At 37.2% G+C, this 20,406-nt stretch overlaps 1 protein-coding gene across 1 annotated transcript in view; it reads left to right on the top strand.

Annotated features, from left to right (window-relative positions):
- wdr25 (WD repeat domain 25) overlaps positions 1 to 20,406 on the top strand; it is a 28,395-nt gene that overhangs the window by 3,995 nt on the left and 3,994 nt on the right. Inside the window, exons 3-4 of the mRNA XM_044143286.1 lie at positions 8,364 to 8,511; positions 19,032 to 19,162. Coding sequence (XP_043999221.1) covers positions 8,364 to 8,511; positions 19,032 to 19,162 — 279 coding nt within the window. The remainder of the gene's footprint in view (positions 1 to 8,363; positions 8,512 to 19,031; positions 19,163 to 20,406) is intronic.

Below are 20,406 nucleotides of genomic sequence, written 5' to 3'. Positions count from 1 at the left end.
CATAAAAACACCTAAATATTAAATACTTAGAGATGAAATAAATTTCACCAATATTAAAAGCAGAAAAACTCCTTTATTCTGCTCATCTAAAAAGATAACGTCCTGGGCATTTGCCCATATCATTCATGTCAGAAATTACCACCGACTGCACCATGAAACAGCAATTGAGGCAATGCCCTGACGGTAAACAACCTGAACTATGAACACTGACCAAAGAGCAACAAGCAAGAAGTAACCAAGCACAAGGCGCTCACCATGACTGTTCTCAGCCTCACTACATGAAGCCAGGCAGCACAACGCTTTATCATGGCAGACATTACAGCAACCACTTGGAATGAAAACAATCAAATGCGTGCTCTTTCATTCTTGTGTTTTATTTATTTGCTAATTAAATAAATATCAATGTATATAATTAAATAAAATAATGACAGCTATAGGTACAGTGTACGCAGAGCATTACAAGAACAAAGAACAGCTCTCAGTGAGGCTCCAGTCTTATCCTCTTAGCAGTGACGTGCAGTGAGGTTCATAGATGGTGAGGCACTGACTTAAACATAATCATATTTACAAATATAAACCCTTGCATGTTATTGTTTACACGAGGAAATTCCCCGTATGCGGAGAAGTTGGAGGGGAAAAAAGAGAATTATTTTACATTTCATCCATAGGGGCGCTGCCGCTGTAAAATAACTCCTTTAACTCAATTAAACTTGGACATGTAGATATTATTAATTTCGTGCTCCACAGTAAAGGGAAAAACATTAAAATACAACTCAAAACCACTTCTTTCTCGCTCTCTGTATCGGCGCAGATACGCGCAGACTCGTTGCCGTAGCAACTGACAACAACGCCACATAAAAACACTCAGATATTTCCCACACAAAGAGCAGAGCATCCAGTCTGTTGCAGTAGTTTGGTTTTAGGCTTAATGTTTATTTTGCGATTATTAATAAGTGATTTCTGTGGTAAGGGACAAGACTATAAATATATCGCATCACTTTACTGTATGGCTAGCTCCATGGCTAGCTCGCTGTTACTGTCTCTTACTCTGCAGTTGTGGAGTGACAATGTCTGGGCTCATGAGCGCCCCCTGCCATGAGGCCAGAGAACTGCCTGCCTCACCTCCAATCTGTTCTCTGCCGTTGCTCAGCACAGAAATCACGTTACACACACAGTTGGTGACAACATCCAAATTTTTATAATCATTAATAAACCAAAATACAAGAATACATTTTTAATAATCAATAAGTAATGAAAATGGAAGAATATATATATATATATATATATATATATATATATATATATATATATATATATATATATATTTAATCATCAGTAAATCAAAATGCAAGATCACTTACATCTCTCAGGCCATTATGATCTGTTTTCTGTGTTAACCTGGAAAGATCTCACCACTCTATACCACTTTTCTGCTCCATGCAGAAAGACTCAGGGTTGGGAATCGAACCCAGGATCTTCTTGTTGCAAGGCAACAGTGCTACCAAGTGCACCACTGTGCAAGACCTGGGCTGGACAAAATCAAAACAGTGGACAGTGGGTGGAGGGAGTGGAAATAGACTGAGAAGGGATAGAGAAAGTGTCAAAGGAAAGTGGGGAAAATTATACAAGGGGAAATAACCAAAATACAAACACAAAGGAGTAAGTAGACTAAAAGAACATAATTAGAACAAACAAAAATAACTAGAAGCAAGAAATAAACATAATTAGAATCACCAATGAAGAACAGATGTGGAAAATAAGGCAGAATTAAATGGAAACAACTTAGGAACACCAAAAGAATCTGAGGAGGACCCCGGCGGAGCAGCAGCCTAGGAGGACGCCGATGGAAGAGTAGAAACCTTGGGGGAGGCTGGCAGCGGAGCCTTGTCGCAGGTCCTGTTGACCTCCAAGGTGACCTCCTGAGCCTGGCTGGGAGGTCGATGGGACTAGCGACACTGGCAGTGGAGCAAGTACCTGCCAGCGGCGGAACAGGAACCAGGAGGCCGATGAAACCCACGACGAGGCTCCGGAGGCCAATGGACCCGCAACCAAGCCCTGGAGGTCGAGCGGAAGACGGACAGCACTAGCTAACACCACTCCAAGATGGCGGCACTATGTCACGTCGGCGACAGTAGGCAAGAGTGGTCCTGGAGGCACCTATTCTTTTATTATGTGTATGGCTCAACCTCTCTCTAGCTAAGCAACGTTGGTGGAATCAAATAATGTTCTCAGTCTTTGGTTACCTAGCAACTCACTCATTCTTTGGTTACCTAGCAACAGCCTGTTGAGCTACTTGGCAGCAGCAGTTTCTGGTTTTGCCTCCATTCCTCATAATTGCTTAGAAATAAAAAAAGAAATTAAAAAACATTGTGGTGTGTAAACTATGGATAAAACAGGAAAGTATTCCAAATACTTAATACAGAAAAACTAATAAAACATTATTGATACAGACATAACACCCTTATTTCATGATATTGCAATATTGTTCAGCTTTACCGTAATTATACTATTTCTGTGTTTAAAATCAATTTTAATTTGTTATTATTTAGGATTATTTTCTGAGAAATTGAGTTTGACTAGTTTGAATGTAATTACTGAAATTTGTGGTTTGGGTAATGTTATCATTAACCAAATCTTTATGAGTTACAACATTTAATTTCCCTTTGGGATCAGTATAGTTGAATTTTGAAGGCAAAATTTAAACAATTTTTTTGTCGAGTTTCCAGTGAAAATATCTTAGTACACTTAAAATAAGACAAAACTGACTAACAAGCAACTTTTGAGCAAGATATAGAAGCTTGTTTAATTCCTTAGTGTTGGTTAAAATTACTACTAGTTCCACTGGTGGAATTTTTCATTTATAATATGAAATGCTATATGTGAAATAATCTAGCAATAGAACTAGTATTTTCTATCAACATTAAGTAATTATTGACGTAAAACAAGCTTTTATATATTGCTGAAAAGTTACTTACTGGTTAATCCTGTCTTCTTTTAAGTGTAGAGACATATTTACATTAAAAACTAAAATACTTAGTAAGTGCATCCTGAAGTCCTTTCTTGTCAGAGTAATGTCAGTTATTTTTTTTAAAAGATAGGTAAAAGACTCACCTATCAGAGCATGTTCAGCCTGAAACCCGATACCTGCTCTGCTGCACGAATTCAAACGTTCACCACAACAACCAGCCGTTTCAGAATCATGTCCGTCTCTGTCAGCTGAATGTGTGTCAGAACCCACGGGATTTTCCTGCCTCTCTCTCCCTTTTCATTTCTTCTTTGTCTCTCCGTCTCCCTTCCTGTCTTTTTCATTATTTCACACCTGGAAAACAATCCCTCTTCGCACAATTGTAAAGGTCAAGCAACGCAGCTATCTGCCTGCCAGCCCCCAAACATTTCTCTGCCAGTGTCTGTGAAATTGTGCGCCACGCTAACATCCTTTGAGATCTCAGACTAATTAATAATTTAAATATGAATGATTTCATTTGCATAATCATACAAGTGGAAGAGATATGGCCCTAGCACCGAGCCTGGCACCTGGAGAGGGAGCTGCTTGCAGCAGATGGTGGAGACTGGCAGAGGATGGATGGAGGGAAACACTTGTTTCTGTGCAATAATTAGCTGCTCTTCTCTATTGTATTATGAGTGTACTGAATGAAGACTAAAATAGGAGGTTAGCATGCTTATTTTTTCCAGAAATCTCTTGTAGTTCCTGTCTCTGCTGAAATACTATGGATGTTCTCACTAGCCAAGGTCACACTGCAAAAACGCTGTATCTTACCAAGTAATCTAAATCTAATGTTTCCTATTTGTACACTTAAAATAAGGCCAAACTAACTTTCAGGTAACTTTTTAGCAAAATAAAGGAGTTTGTTTTAAGTCAATACTTCCTTAATATTGATTTTTTTTTTTTTTAAAACAAAAAACTTCTTCCATTAGCAGCTTATTTTACTTATAAAATGAGGTAGAGTTGCATGATATATCGGTATTGGCCGATATTTGTCATTTTTTTTAACATCGGTTAAAATAAAACTGGGCCGATATAAACAACCAATATTTATCGTTATCTTGTTGCAGTTTGTTTTCTGGTATTTTATTCTCTAAATGTGTTGAAATGGTAGTGAATTATATATAATATTGGTAAATATTGGAAATATCAGCAATGTTAACATTGAATATCGATATTGGTCAAAATTTTCATATCAGTGCATCCCTATCATGTGGAAAAAGCTTTCTATTAGTGAATTTATCTGCGAATAATCACCAATATTAAGGAATTATCAAACTTAAAACAACAAACTTACAAAAATCTTACATGGAGCACAAAATGGTAATCTTTTGGCAGCTTTCTGATTTTCTTCTGTTGTCATGGTAACTGGAATCACGTCTAGCAGGCATTGTGCTCCTTGGAGGGGGGCTCACCCTTTCATACTTTGAAAACCCCTGATCTAGAACATCCAGACAGCAAGAACTGGAGCTGAGTTGACTTAGTCTTGTGTTACGTTATTTGTTTAATTGAGTAGGTTAAGTAAAAACAAAAATCCTGATTTTTTTTGTTGTTGTAATTTTTAGTTTTTAAAAATTATATTTGTTGGGCTCATGTGACAAAAAGTTTGATTGAAAGAGTAACAACATAAAATGTTTTGGTGTTAACTGGAATCAATGTGATAATCCTTATTTTTTTATAAGTGGAAGGATGAAGAGTAAGAATAAAGAAGCCTTAAACACATTAAAGTTCAAAGGGTACCAACAAAAGTCACAACTTGGGAACTGATTTGATTGAATCGAAATGGTTTCTGTAGTCATTCATTAGCAAGTGTCTTTATTTTCAGTAATACTTCAAATTTTTATAGAACATGCTAATTTAAATTTCCTTTCAAAACACTAATTCAGCATTCAGGGCTGAAGAATGTTTTCAGGGTTGTCAGTTATTTAGTAGCACTTCACTGTAAGGCTGAAAATTGCAGGTAATCATGATAAATTCAAACTTCTTATGCAGGAGTGTTTACTCTGTTGATTTATGCCATCTTGTCACACATTATTGTTCCATCATTGACATCCGCGATGCGCTCTATGTATTACCGCTCCAACTCCAGCCTTTGTTTTCCATTCTTCAGGAAGAGAATAGAGCACCGGGATGTAATCAACAAAGTCTTCACTGTCCTCTCTGTGCTGCTGACATCCTTCATGCTTCCTCCCTCCTGTGTGTCAGAGTTTTCTTTTTTCTTTTCATCTGTTGTTGCCATGGCTACTGGGGGTGTAGGCTGATAACCGCATTATCAATTTAGTTTAGTCTGATTGTTTTTGATTATTCATAATATTTTCAACGCAAACTTTTGTGACTATTTTGTTCGGCTCGGGGCCTTTTTGTGTATGGAAGAATTTTCCTGCTATAATCCAAGAGCACATATTTTCAGTCTGAAAACAAGATTTCATGTCTTTTGTTCTCAAAACTTTTAATACTTTTGCTTATGTTTTCATTTTGAAAGCAGAACTTTATGTCTTTCTTCTCAAACCTTGTAACGCGTCCACACTTAGTTTCTGCTGGGACTCTCCAATCGCTTACGAAACATAGAACTGCCTTTTGGCACAGTCGCCTGGCAACCTCTCAGCGAATAGAATGAAAGTGTTGTACTGGGTGCGTTTGTTTCATTCTATTGGGTGTGCCTGTGTGGCTACTATTGATTGTAGCGACCTGCGCCACCCACTGGCACTAAACATCCGCCGACAGCTGTTTGCTAACAGCTACTGATCTTGGGCAGGATTTTGTTCACCCAACCATATATTTCTATATCTATGTATCTATAAATATATATGGGTAGATGTATAAATTGTAACACAGAAAACATGCAGAATCTTTTTCAAGTTTAACTTCACCTTTCCTACCAAAATAATAAAATAAAATAAAAAATAAAAATCTTGAACTACTTTACATGATGGAATATTAGGGCAATACTAATAAAATATGAATAAATAAATAAATATTTTATTTTATTTAGAATATTTTGGGAGCAAAGTCATAATCTTACATGAATAAACTCTTAAGAGAAAAAAAGTCATAATAATTTGAGAATAAAGTCATAATATTACGAGAATAAAGTCAAAATAATACAAGGAAAAAGATTCATAATATGATAAAATCATGATAATATGAGAATAATGTCGAAATAATATAAGAATACAGTCATAAAATTACAAAAATAAAGTTGAAATAATACAAGAAAAAAGTCAGAAAATAATGAAAATAAAGTAGTAATAATATGAGAATAAAACCGAAATAATATTAGAATAAGATTCTAAAATGAAGAGAATGAAATCAAAATAATATGAGAAAAAAGTTGAAACAATATGAAAATACTCAGAATTTTGAGAATAAAGTTGTAATTCTGAGTTTATTCCAGTAATACTATGACTTTATTCTTGTACGACTTCCTTCTTGTAATTTTATTTCTTTAGGAATCACTAATACTGCATCATAACTTTATTTACTTGACTTCGATATATTTTTATTTTCTTATCCCATCTGACAGAAACGTTCAGATGCCCTCAGTATGTGAGCTTTCTTTGTTAAAATGTTCTCTATATTTTCTCAGATTCTCCTGCTGCCTAGAGATGGCAGTGTTTCTCTAAGCCAAACCTCACACACACACGCGCGCGCACACACACACACACACACACACACGCGCACACACACACACACCACATCCTACTGAATGAACAGCAGCTTCCCTAAAAGTCGGATCGCTCCCAGATTTAACACGCTGCAATTAAAAGTACAACTCTCCTCCCATCTCTGTTACTTGCTGGGATTCTGCTTGTTTTACTTGCTGGATTAAAATGTCCCTCTCCCCTGATCCATCCGTCTCTCTGTCTCCTCTGGGAGCAGCGGCACAGCTCTACTCCCAGTTTCATATGCTGCTAAATAATGAAGCGCGGAGCGAGGCAAAGAGGGATCAGCCATACTGAGGCGGATCTTCAAAGTTCCTCTGCTGCCTGGTAAAACCGGGGAAGGAAAAAATATTCCCGTCATTAATGCAAAACCTCACCTCTGGACCGGGCCACCCGATGGATTTCAAGATGGGAGAGGAAAAAAACATTGATCAGCATGTTCACCAGATGACCCTTTTCAGAAGTGACAACAAATGATTAACAGCTCCTGTATTTATGCTACGTTCACACTGCAGCCCGAAGTGAGACCGATTTTTTATTCATTTATTTATTTTAGCCGCAATGGGAGATGTATCTTATCTCCTCATAGCAGTCTGAACAACATAAGTGTTTTGTTTTTTTCGAGTGGGACCCAGATCACTTGGAAATCCGATACATATCCGATCTATTTGTGATATGAATCTGGTCGCATTCAACCCTGAGCACGATATTGCTCTTCTGCAATATCGTGCAGAAGAGCGATATTGCACATATCGCTCTTCTGCACCCCGATATGTGCAATAGTGAAGAAAAGCAGCAACCATGGCGGACTGTACTGAGGATTAAGTTGTTAATGTGCTGGATCCGATTGGACAACTCCAAAATCGTTGCGGCTCCACCGTTAGCATCCATGTTTACTTCCGCAAACACTGAGCATGCTCTCTATGTGAGACGTTATTGCGCCCTCTACTGCGCGTGTGGGAGACTTTCAAGTTGTTTGTAGTTCACATACACATTTGGAAATGTGAACGACTGCACCAAAAAAAATCTGACTTGACAAAAAAAATCGGAATTGGGTTACTTTGGGCTGCAGTGTGAACGTAGCCTTATTTATGTGTGTTATTTATGCTCTTTATTAATATTTTTATTGTTTGTAAATGGGTTTTATCAGTAATTCAAGCACAGTCAGCCCTTTAAGAACATTTATGATACTGATATATGGCCAAAATTGAAAACCTGGCACTCCTGGTGTAGGAAACCACCAAGAGAAACCTCCTGTCAAAAATGTAAATTTAGCATTGTTATACCTTGATGTTAGTAGCTTTGTTATGCATATTTATGATATAAAATGTTGGATTGAGGACTGGTTACTGGCTCATTTTTTTATTGAAGTTTGCAACAAAGCACAAATTAAATATCAAATGTTCTGTTTTTTAACTCTCCACTTCACGTCTATGTTAACTGTGTTTGTTAAGGTTCGTTTCAAGTTAGGAGGAGATATCTCCCTTTGATGAGTTCTGCTTTGAAAATCAAATTAGTTAAAGAAATTGGATTTTCTTTTTTTAATAAGTGCATGTTGATTTTTGAAAGTTGAATGTTTTTCTCAAGCACAGATAACGTGACGTTTTTCATAATCCTAAAACTAGAAAGGGAAAAAAGCCTTTTGCTGGAGGAGTGTGGGTTTATTTGTGACTTTGGCCCGTGTCCCTGTCTGACAGGTGTGGGATGGAGCAGAAAGTGGACGATGCCTTAGGCTTTACACCTGCCACTCGGGAGCCGTGCGTGACGCCTGCTGGACCCCCTGTGGGCGACAGATCCTCACCGGCTCATTTGACAACACGGCTGTGATCACTGATGTGGAGACAGGTGAGTCGCACCACTTCTCGCTTTAAATGAAACACTGGATTTATTTTCAGGTCTTTATTAGGCTTTGATAAATGTCAAGAGGTATGTAGCGTTCAGATTATAAAGACTACAACCCTCGAGCACCAATTTCACTTCGAAATGATAATTTATGTCAAAATGATATACACTTCCCATAGATATTGTATTCATGTTTTGTTATCTGCTGTCCATGTTCCTCTGTATTTTTTGTTTTAAATAAAGTTTTTGGAACGAGGAGAGGAAACGCAACTGCTGCGTTGTAAACGGTCGTCAAAATAAGAGCATGAATAAAATCATCTAACAACTAGAAGAGTTCTTAATAGTCGATAACCAAAACTTCCTCACAGATATTTAACTTTATTCAACAAAACCTTTGCAAAACAGCCAAGTAAACTAATGCTTTAGGATTTATCTGTAATTTAGTGGAAGCTAGGTGTGATAAATGTTTTCAAAGTTAGCAAAAGCCCTAAATCAATCAATCAATTAATCAATCAATTTTATTAGTATGCCACATTTCAGCATCAAGGCATTTCAAAGAGCTTTACATCAAATCAAACACAGAAACACAATGAAGCATAAAATCAATAATCCAAACACAACATTAATTCAGGTTCCATCAATAAATTTATAATTGATTATGTTTCTAATAAAATCCTAATCAGGTTGGTTTTTAGTCCAGATTTAAAGGAAGTCAGTGTTTCAGCTGTTTTACAGTTTTCTGGAAGTTTGTTACAGATTTTTGGTGCATAGATGCTGAATGCTGCTTCTCCTCGTTTGGTTCTGGTTCTGGGGATGCAGACCAGAACCAGAACCAGAACCTGAGAGGTTCTGGAAGGTTGATACAACAGCAGCAGATCTTTAATGTATTGTGGTGATAAACCATTCAGTGATTTATAAACTAACAACAGTATTTTAAAGTCTATTCTTTGAGCTACAGGGAGCCAGTGGAGAGACTTTAAAACTGGTGTTATGTGCTCTATCTTCCTGGTTTTAGTCAGAACGCGAAACAACACTGAAAAACAATTCTCAGCTTTCAGCTTATTGGGAGAAGTGTGCTGCCCACTGGTATATAAATATTTCCTAATTACCAGAATAATAAGAGCGATTTTACTTTCTTCTTAAGTCGTTTAATCCCAATGTGGGGAAGCAGAGATGATGATATCATAAGCACTTTGGAATAGCTAAAATGAAAACACTCGACACAGCCTCTAAAATAGTTTATAACTGTAACTATACTATAACTATTGTTATAGGGCTGCACAGTGGTGCAGTTGGTAGAGCTGTTGCCTTGCAGCAAGAAGGTCCTGGGTTCGATTCCCGGCCCGGGATCTTTCTGCATGGAGTCTGCATGTTCTCCCTGTGCATGGTGGGTTCTCTCCGGGTTCTCCGGCTTCCTCCCACAGTCCAAAAACATGACTGTCAGGTTAATTGGTCTCTAAATTCTCCCTAGGTGTGAGTGTGTGTGTGAATGGTTGTGTGTCTCTGTGTTGCCCTGCGACAGACTGGTGACCTGTCCAGGGTGACCCCGTGACCCCGCCTCTCACCTGGAACGTAGCTGGAGAGGAACCAGCAACCCTCCTGACCCCATTAGGGACAAGGGTGACCATACGATGGATGGATGGATGGATGGATGGATGGATGGATGGATGTAGTACTGTAAGGACAATTAGACTTTATTAGACCTTAAGCTTGGTTTTGTATTTTTTATCTTAGTTTTTAACACTGGCGGTTAAAAGCAAAGAAAAAGCAAGAAAAGAAATCGCGCTAAGACAGTAATAAAGCTGCAGGGTAGTTTATTTTCTCTTTGGTGCCCTTGGAACGGCTGCTTTGCAAATGCCAACCAATAGGGTGTCCTAACATTGTGACCAAGTATTTCAGCTTTCCAGCTGCACTTCACAAACTATATTATGAGGAAAATTTAGAAATGACCACATGAGAACTGCTTTGTTTTGCGTCATCTGTGTGTCGGATTATCAACAGGAGGAAGACTGAAACTTCAGACAGTGATGATCATACTGACCAAAACAAAGCAGAAAACTACAAATGAGAAACTCAGAAACTAGAGACTGCAACAAACTTTACTACATCATAAATAAGTCCACCATGTCACGACACTGTCAGATTTTAGCGTTTTGTGACCTGAAACAATCAGCTTCAACAAAAACAGCAAAAGAAAGAAAAACCTGTCAGTGAGTAAAACCACTTTTTCACAGCCCTGTGTATATTTCTCCAGTCTGTATTGACTTAACAGAAATCCTGTTTCTTGGCTGCTTTTATTAAACACTTTCCAACCGCACTGCTGGCGTTTTGGGACAACAAAGCACATTGGCAGCTGTACCTCCTGCAGTCCTTGTGTTTCTTCTCAACAGTTTGTCTTGTAATTTGCATCTGACGTGAATATCATTCTCTTGAGTTGCAGAACAGCTTTTCTCACTCTGAAGCTCTGAAGCTCTTACTGAAAGAAAATCTTAGCAAATCATTTGAAGTTGGGCTATATAGTCAAATTTTAAAGGCTTTTTTTCAAGTTCAGTGAAAGAAATGTGGCGAACTTCTCTTAAAATGTAGCTCTGTTAAAGCTACAGAACCGTACAAGAAATCAATTGCCTCCAATTTGTGCCCTCGATTCGTTTTAAGTGCCTTTAAGTCTCTTTCGTTTGATCGTGTGGAGCCCAGCAGTGGCCACATTCACACAAAGGTCGGCACTTTGTGCATTGAGAACATGTGTACTCATGCATTTTACGCCTCCTTGCCCACAGGGATTTTATTTCTCTCACTGTTTAATCTGTAAGAATAAAAGAATAAATGGGAACTGATTAAATGTTTTGTCCAGGAGAACGTCAGAAAATCCATCCAGTTTTTACAGAATTCAAGGCTAGTTTTTGTAGATATTTCTCGAGTTTTAATGTGTAATCCTTCTTTGTTCAGTAGGTTTACTTCACGACAGACACACTCAGGTTCACTGAATTTATTCGAACAACAGAGGAAATCAAGTTGGTGGTTAACATCAGTTCAGCAGCTTTTCTGCCCTTTACATTACATTAAATAAAATACAATAAATAACACTAAACAAACTAAAAAAGCAACAACGAGCAGTTAGCAGCAGTTAGCTATGTTAAATGCACAACATTAATAATTATAACAGTTAAAAACATATAAAAACATAACGAAATTACTCATGAAACACTGCATATCATTAAATTTGTCTAAAATATACCTCAAAATATAATACTTGTAAAGAAAACACAAAGCTGACCTGGTAGGTATCACAGTGACAGAATAGCAACAGAACAAAAAAGGGGAGGAGCTGTCTGCTACTGGTTGCTATGGTGACCACCAACGCTATGGCAACCACTAACTGTTAAGAGCAGCATGAGACAACTTAATACACCTGAAGAAACAACTTCTTGACTAGATAAAATAAATTCAAAGAATAAACAAATGTTGACCAACTTCACATGTATAAGATTGCCAAACTAAAATGGTCACATATTTATCAAAAGGAATTACAGCTCTGGAACTATTTCAAGCTTCAGGAGGATGTTTTATTTTCTGACCCTACAGAGTTCTGTCCACTTGATGGTCCGGTTAATCCAGACATGTTTTAGTGCTGACCTAACAGAACTTTCTCCACACTGTGTTTCAGACAGAATAAGAAAACAAAACTCGCTGATGCTGAGGGTTACTTCTGCTTTTCCACATCAAAACCAAAGTGCACGTTTTTAGTGCTCTACTGCTCCCTCCAAAAAATGGTTATGAATTATGCTTTTGGCCCATTTTCAAATGTGTTTTACTTCTTAACGTCTTTGTTCTGTTGACCAGTATCTTACCTAAAGTAGACATCACTCTGTCACCTCTTTTCATTTTCCTTTTCCAGCTTTTTTCCTGCCTCTTGCAAGACAAAATAGTTTTGTACAAGGCCAATATTTGCAACAACAAAAAGATGGAGCCAACAGTCAAAACACCAACTGCAAAACAAATTTCACTTTACTTTTGTACAAGGGTGTCCAAAGTGCAACCCTGGGTTCATTTGTGGCCTTTGGGCTGATTTTGTGCGGCCCCCAGCTGCACTCCAAAAATGAAACAAATTTGGCCCGCAGATGCAGATGGAGACTTTTAATTTGGAATCTGGGTCAAAATTGTTGCCAACATAATTTTCTTACACAGGAAAATGTAAAGTACAACACCAAGTATTGATGTTTTTATAATCAAGTTTTAACAAACGGTAAAACCAAGAGACTTTTACTGAAAACCAACTTTGCTGCATCCAAATCAGCTTTTATTCTTTCTTAAACTTGGCTAAATGTAGCAACCATCTTGAAACAAAGTGATCTAACTCATGTTCTTATTAAAATTAGATCAAATTTATGCAATCAAGCCCAAAAGTAAATGAAAACTAGAAGTCCTTTGGCAGATTATGTCTCTAATAATATGGAAATTATCTCGTTATAAGTGAAAATAATCTTCCAATGGAACTAGTACTTTTTCTGCAATTTTAAGGAATTATTCACTGAAAACAAGCTCCAATATCTTGCTGAAATTTTATTTGTAACATAGTGTTAAAGTGTACTCAGATATTTGCTCTAGAAACTCAACCAAAATTACTTGGTAAGATTTTGTTTTTGCAGTGCTACAAGCAACATGTTATAGTTCAGTTGTCAGAAGCTAAGTTTGTCCTCAAATAAATATTTTTTTGATCGCTCGAGTTCAACCAAAAATGATAAAAGTGGAATTTAGCAAGACAGACACACATCTTAGTGTGTTAACTGGAAATAAATACATATTTATGATGACAAAGAATCTGAAAAAAGAAGATCAGCAACATGGTTTTGCTATCTAAAAAAATAAAAAGTCCACTTTTCTCTAAGTCCGTTGGATCAATCAAAGATCAAACTTTTACAAACTGTGATTTATTTTTCAAGCTTACAGAAGGCGGCCCAGACTAAAAATAAAAATAAAGCCACCATAATATCTGCATCTTTAGGGTCAGCACATGGCTGCACTTCCTCTTTCCGAGCTTCTGTCGATTCTGTCAATAAGGCCTACGGATAATTGCTTGGCCAGCCCATTAAACACGCAGGCAGCTCCAGGAAGGGAATCAATAATGGATACATCACCAGGGGGGCAGCTACCGTGACCTTACACTGGAACGGCGCTAACCACAACCATAAACAGACAAAGGCTTATTTGATCGCCACTGTCAAAGTGGCTTCAAAGGAGCTGCTAAAGAAATGCCACACATCCAAAAGCCTCTCATGCATAATCCTATGAAAGCCTTTTTCTTTTATAACATTTTTTTTATTCCTCCCACTACCATTATTCTTTCATATTAGAAATTAATTATAACTCTATTGTTTCCAGGAGTGAGAATCCTGCAAGCGAGTGCTTCTTGGAAAGGGCAATAAGGCCGCGTTCCTATGGCAGCGCGAGATGAAGGGAGTTCAGTTTAGTTGCATATTAATGTGGGAGTTGGGAACGCAGCCCGGTTCCTTCATGACTTCATCGCACTTTAATGTGAAAGGGCTGAAATGAAGTCGCTGACACTGTAAACTTGATCATAAATGAAAAGTTGTATTGATTACATATCTTCAGTCGTATAGATTACTGTAACGGCGTCTTGACAGATTTCGCATTCTCACTAAAACCAGGAAGATAGAGCACATAACACCAGTTTTAAAGTCCCTCCACTGGCTCCCTGTAGCTCAAAGAATAGACTTTAAAATACTGTTGTTAGTTTATAAATCACTGAATGGTTTAGCACCACAATACATTAAAGATCTGCTGCTGTTGTATCAACCTTCCAGAACCTCTCAGGTTCTGGTTCTGGTTCTGCTCTGCATCCCCAGAACCAGAACCAAACGAGGAGAAGCGGCATTCAGCATCTATGCACCAAAAATCTGGAACAAACTTCCAGAAAACTGTAAAACAGCTGAAACACTGACTTCCTTTAAATCTGGACTAAAAACCCACTTGTTTAGAGTTTTATTAGAAACATAATCAATTATAAATTTATTGATGGAATCTGACTTGATGTTGTGTTTTGATTATTGATTCTATGTTGCATTGTGTTTTTGTGTTTGATTTGATGTAAAGCACTTTGAAATGCCTTGATGCTGAAATGTGCTATACACATAAAGTTTGATTTGATTTTGATTTGAAAAGAGGAAAAATGAGCAACATCCTTAAAATCCCTCCATGTGTTTTATTTGCATTGTGTCTTTTTGAATTTTTCTCTCTACAGTTATTGGCATGTTTGCTACAATCATTTAGAGAAGCTTTATTTTAAATGGTTGCTATGGAGACTGAACATTGCTATGGTTGTGTTTTCAATTATTGCTCTGGATGGAGATATGGGCAAGTTTTGTCTAGCCATGTCCTCTTATCTTTCCCATTTTGAACAGTGAAGAGAAACAGACACATAAAGACAGCTATAAAGTTGGTCTTCTATCACATGAAGAACATTTCTAGCTTTAAAATATAACAGGGTAGTTTGGGTTAGTCGATAGAAGCTTGTTAATCAAAATAAGCAATAAATCAATTAATTGTATGATAAAGTAAAACAAACTTAATAATTTCCATCTGCATGATTTATCATTTTTCTCTTTTCTGTCTTTTTTTCTACCAATAACTGGATTACAAAAGTCTTCTGCTTTGGTCTCAACTAACCCTTATTTTGAAGGGCAATTTTGTTTGCAGACTTCCTGATTCCTTTTATTTGCTGTTTCTGTTGTTTTGTTTAATTATTTTGGATATTGAAAATGTTTTAGAATTTAAAGTTAATTGATCTTTGATAATCTGTTCTTGCATTATTATGCCATCACCATTAAATTACTTCAAAATGGTCTCAAAACAACATTATCGTTTATTGCAGTAACTTCTGGGGCAATTTGTCATGACTAATAGACTAATTGTCACGATCTGAGGTTTTCTCTGTGTTTATTTTGAGCTTTTCTGTGTCTGAGTCTCCGTGTTGTCCTGTTTTCCCCTTGATTGTTCCCAGGTGTGTCTCGTTCCTTGATTACCCTCCTTGTATTTAACCCCACCTGTGTTCTTTGTTCCTCGTCGGGTCCTTGTCTAGCTGTCGTCTCATTTAGCGTCGTGTCTCTGTCGTCTGTGTGCCCAGTTCGTCGTCCAGTCCTTCGTGCAACTGGTTGCTACGGCTTCCGCTCAGCCGTGCTGCCCGGTGGATTTGGACTATGTTGGACTGTGTTATTCTGGACATTCATCATTAAAATCATTTATTTATTACAGCCTGGGTCTACAGCATCCTGCCTCACCACCTCCACACCATCCTTTCTTGACACTAATGACCCCAGAAGATCTAGAGAAACTCATCTATTCATTTATCTTTAGTCACATTGAATACTGCAACAGCGTCTTCACAGGTTCTGCCTAAAAAATCCTCCAGCTGCAGCTGATCCAGAATGCTGCTGCTGGTGTTCTCACTAAAACCAGGAAGATGGAGCTTAGCCCCAGTTCTAAAGTCCTTATACTCAAAGAATCGACTTTAAAATAATTCTGTTAGTTTATAAATCTCTGAATTACTTAAAATTGTTCTATTTTAGGGGTTGGGAAGGAATTAGTCAGAGCTGCTCACTGCCTAGTGGCCATCATATCCCACTCAGCACAGCCGGCCTACTGTCGTACTAGAGTTCTACAAAACAAAAGTTCTGCAACTCACCTGAGAAACCTTAAAATATCCCTACAAATGTGAATTTGTATTTCTGGTGTTGTTTGCTTTTCACCGGTATCTTCAGCTTCGGTCTTAAGCCACTTATTCATTATTATCTTGGGATGCATTCACATCAGCCCTGTTTAGTCTGCTTATTTGAACTCTAGTTTGTCTGTCTAGAGAGTCAGTTTGTTTGGGGAGATGTGAATGCGCAATCGAACTGTAATGCAGACTAGAAAAGCAAACTCTGGTTCACCAAGTCTTGGTTCGGTAGAAGGAAACTCTGCTGCGGTTTGAATGAAGTGTGAATGTAAGCGGACTGGAGAACGCTGACTACAGCTCAGGGCCTTCTGGTCATTATTTTACTCATTGCTCTGCGGGTTAGCGGAGGTGTTGTCGGTAGCCATGGCAACAGGTCTGCATGTAGAGTAAAGCCGACAGAGAGCGAGGAAAAGCAGGTTGTAAAGGATTGAAAGCTGTTTTTTTTCCTGTTTATAAGTTTATTTTGTCTTTGCTGTGGCGCTCTGTAATTTTTAAACCTTCATTAAAGAGTAGTTATCATGATAACTGATAACTAGAGTAGTTATCATCAGCTGGGATGAAATATTTCATAAAGGACAGGAGCCATGGTTTGTTAAATTTTAACGATCTAATTTTAACAATTTTTAATTTTAACAATCAATCTAAAATTGAATTATTGACCAAAATAAAAGAGAAATTTGCTTAGTGCTTTCTTGCATGACAGAAACCAAATTATTTATAGATTTATATCCAGAGAAAATACATATTTTACATGTTGAAACATCAACCATTTTCTCAGCTTTAATTTAAGCCAAATTTGATAGAAATTGTGTTAGAAATATGAACGCTACAGCCATTTTTGTGACAGATTCCTGCTCATTCCACATTAGAACAATCTGGTTTTGTGGACATGACTCAGTGACCCACAGTAATGGTCGCCTGTAGGCGCGTCGCTAGCATTAGCGGCTAATGGGCGATGTCTAAAACAGTAATGTGCATCAATGGAGCAATCCTGATACCACTCTGAATTAGTTTACATTTTGTGAAAAAGAAAGTTGTGCTGGTCCTCTTCAGAGACCTTTGTTTTTTTTCCACAGGCGAGGAGAGGGACGGCTTTTCCAATTAGCTTGGATCGTTTGACAGATTGCAGTGTGAAAGCAAACTGTAGCAGCTGAAAATGTAACAAATGTTGCGACTTTGGTCCTAATCGAACTAGTCCACCGGATTACGTAGTCCTTTGGTATGCTAGCTTTACACGTCACACATGGAGCTCATGTCACGGCAACTAAACGGCCCCATGGACCACAGTTTGAGAACGACTGCTTCAGTGGATTAATCAGGACTCGCTGCCCTGAGGGCCTTGCAGCCACTCCATATGTCATCAGATATAAAGCCATGTCAGCTGAACATGAACATTATCCCAAATGGATCGCCCCGTTAGCTTATCCGTCATTCTGAGACAGCTAATTAATTTAGCCTAATTAAAACATGAGGATGCCCCATTTATTACGAGGTAAACGCTCCAAACATGAGTTTCAAATCTTTGTTAGGGATCTTTGCTGCGGGTAAGCCAATTAAATGTGACGTGTGGAGCTGATGAAAGAGCCTGTTAAAACTTTGGTTCAGACCCGCTCAGTCCCATTTTGGACCAAACTAGTGTGTGTGTGTTGAGGGCTTACAGTGGGTCTATGTCGCTTGTTGGATGAATTAATGAAGCGCCACTGAGCCCTGAGCAACCTTTTGAATTCATTCTCATACTCTGGTCTCATGTTTTCTCTGAAAACTCACTTTTGGTCCCACTCTGTCACAACTAATTATACTTAAGCTCCTCTCTGCTCTTGTTTTAATTTTATTCCTAAGTCAACATAGATTAAACAGCCTCCAGCCAAAACTGGATTTTTCTTTTACGTGGTTTTCTCTTTCAAAATGATCAACTTCTTCATCATCTTAGACACAGATAACACCAACATCGTTTACTTTCACTGCAAAAACACAAAATCTTATGAAGTATATTTGTCTAGTTTCTAATGCAAATATTATGTTACACTTGAAATTAGAGAAAACTAATTCAAAAGTAACTTTTCAGAAAGATCTAGCAGCTTGTTTTAAGTCAGTAATTCCTTAATATTGACGGAAAAAATACTTGTTCCACTGACAGATTATTTCACTTTTAACAAGGCATTTCCCCCCAAACTATTAGTGAAATAATCTGCCAATGGAACAATATTAAGGATTTATTGTGTCTTTGTCTGGTGAATGTTTTGGTTAAAAGTAGGAGTAGCAATACCTCCTAATAAAATTACTCAAGTAAAAGTAAAAAGTACAGCATAATAAAAATACTTTGAAAAAACTTGCTCAAGTAAATGTAATTGATTAAAAGTAACTAGTTAGTACCCAGCTCTGGTGAGCTCCACGCTCTTGATCCCAATACAAATGCACTATTCAGTAATGTTTTTGAAAACCCACTTGATATCATTTTTAGAATTACATAACATATTTTTTATTATTCTAACTCTTATGGAAATACCAGCTGTACTTTTGGGTCTAAATTAAGTTTTAAGCACCAATTGATAAAATAACAAATTGCCAGTGATCACCTTTTGTTTGTTTTTTTTAAATCTCCAACTCAAAGCGAATCTTGCCAATCATTTCTCAACGTTTAAATCCTAGCATTTCCTAACCATAAATATAGAATAGAATAGAAGTACTTTATTCACATACGCCAGGGTCAAACTGATTAAATCTATTATGTTACCTTTCGTGATTTTCAGTTGTAAAAATAGGTTTTAACTGGGATTTGTATTGTTTGCAGGGCAGCTGACAGTGAAAGTGGATAACCAGTTTAAGGTGATGTGTGTGGTTCTTCACCCCGGCAGCCCAGACGTTTTCCTGTGTGGAGGTCACAGTTCGGGGGTGAAAGCCTGGGACTCCCGCTGCTGCAAGGTTAAACCTTCATCTCCCTTTGTCTTCGTCTAATTTAGCAAAAGTTTTCACTACACTTTAACTTTTCCAAATTCTTATCACAAACTTATAAGCACACACATTTTATTTGGACTTTAGAAGACAGCATATCTGTTGTTGCCTTGAACATGTCTCACTTTAGAAAAATAGGGTTGGATTTGAATGTAGATCAGTTTAATTTTGAAAAAAAAAATAATAATAATAATAATTATTCATAGTAAAATGATGCATCATTGGTATTTACATTAATGTCTGATGTTGTGTTAATATAATCTTTCCCCAAAATGGATAAAAATCAGAGGTGCATGGTGTTGTACAACAGTAAGATTAATACTACTTCAGCATTTTTCTACTCAAGTAAGAGTAAAAAAGTATTTAGTAAAAAGTCTACTCTACTGAGTAACTGATCAAATTACCAATCATTTAATATGTAAAAATTACATCATCAGACAGACCAAAATGTAAATTTAAGTAAGAATTTTGATATTTTAAGGATGAGAATGATAATCATTCCTAGACATAATATAAAATAACCAAACCAAGCAGAATAATCTTTTTCCAAGTCAGTTTCTTTCACGATAAAACTTATGAAACTTTAACAAAAACTGCAGGTGTGTTTCTGGTGAATTTCTGGTTAAAACATTTCTATTTTTCATTCAGTGGTTAGAAAACCCATAAATTTTACTGCAGTAAGAGCAGAAATACTTCATAATATAATCACTCAAGTAAAAGCAAAAAGTACAGCGTAGTAAAAACACTCCTAAAAGCAAATATTTTCAAAACAGTTACTCAAGTAAATGTAAGTTCTTAATGTACGATATATCGTCACCATCAACGTCAGTATCAGCATCGGTCTGAAAAATAAAACTGGGCTAATATGAACAACTGATATTTATTTTTGTTTGTTCCTAGTTGGGGTTTTCCAAATGTGTTGAAACAATATAATATCGGTAAATATGAGTTATCAACCATAACAGAAATATTCATATTGGATATCAGCCCAGATTTTGTATCGGTGCGTCCCTAGTTGAAGTAGTACTACTCTGTATAACTAACAGTTTTAATTCTCCTAAATTGTTCATGTGAAGCTGCAACCTGACGTTTCTTTTAAATCTAATGGGTTGTTTTATATGATAATCCTGCTCACTTCCTCTGAATCTATATGTTTGCATGGAATTTCTTCCCTGAGCAACCCGACTCGGCTCCTAGCAGGGATTTTAGGTTTA

The sequence above is a fragment of the Gambusia affinis genome, linkage group LG16, assembly GCF_019740435.1.
Source record: "Gambusia affinis linkage group LG16, SWU_Gaff_1.0, whole genome shotgun sequence".
In the NCBI taxonomy this organism is placed as follows: domain Eukaryota; kingdom Metazoa; phylum Chordata; class Actinopteri; order Cyprinodontiformes; family Poeciliidae; genus Gambusia; species Gambusia affinis.
The sequence above is the reverse complement of the archived record's forward strand: the minus strand, read 5'-3'. Positions and strand labels throughout refer to the sequence as shown.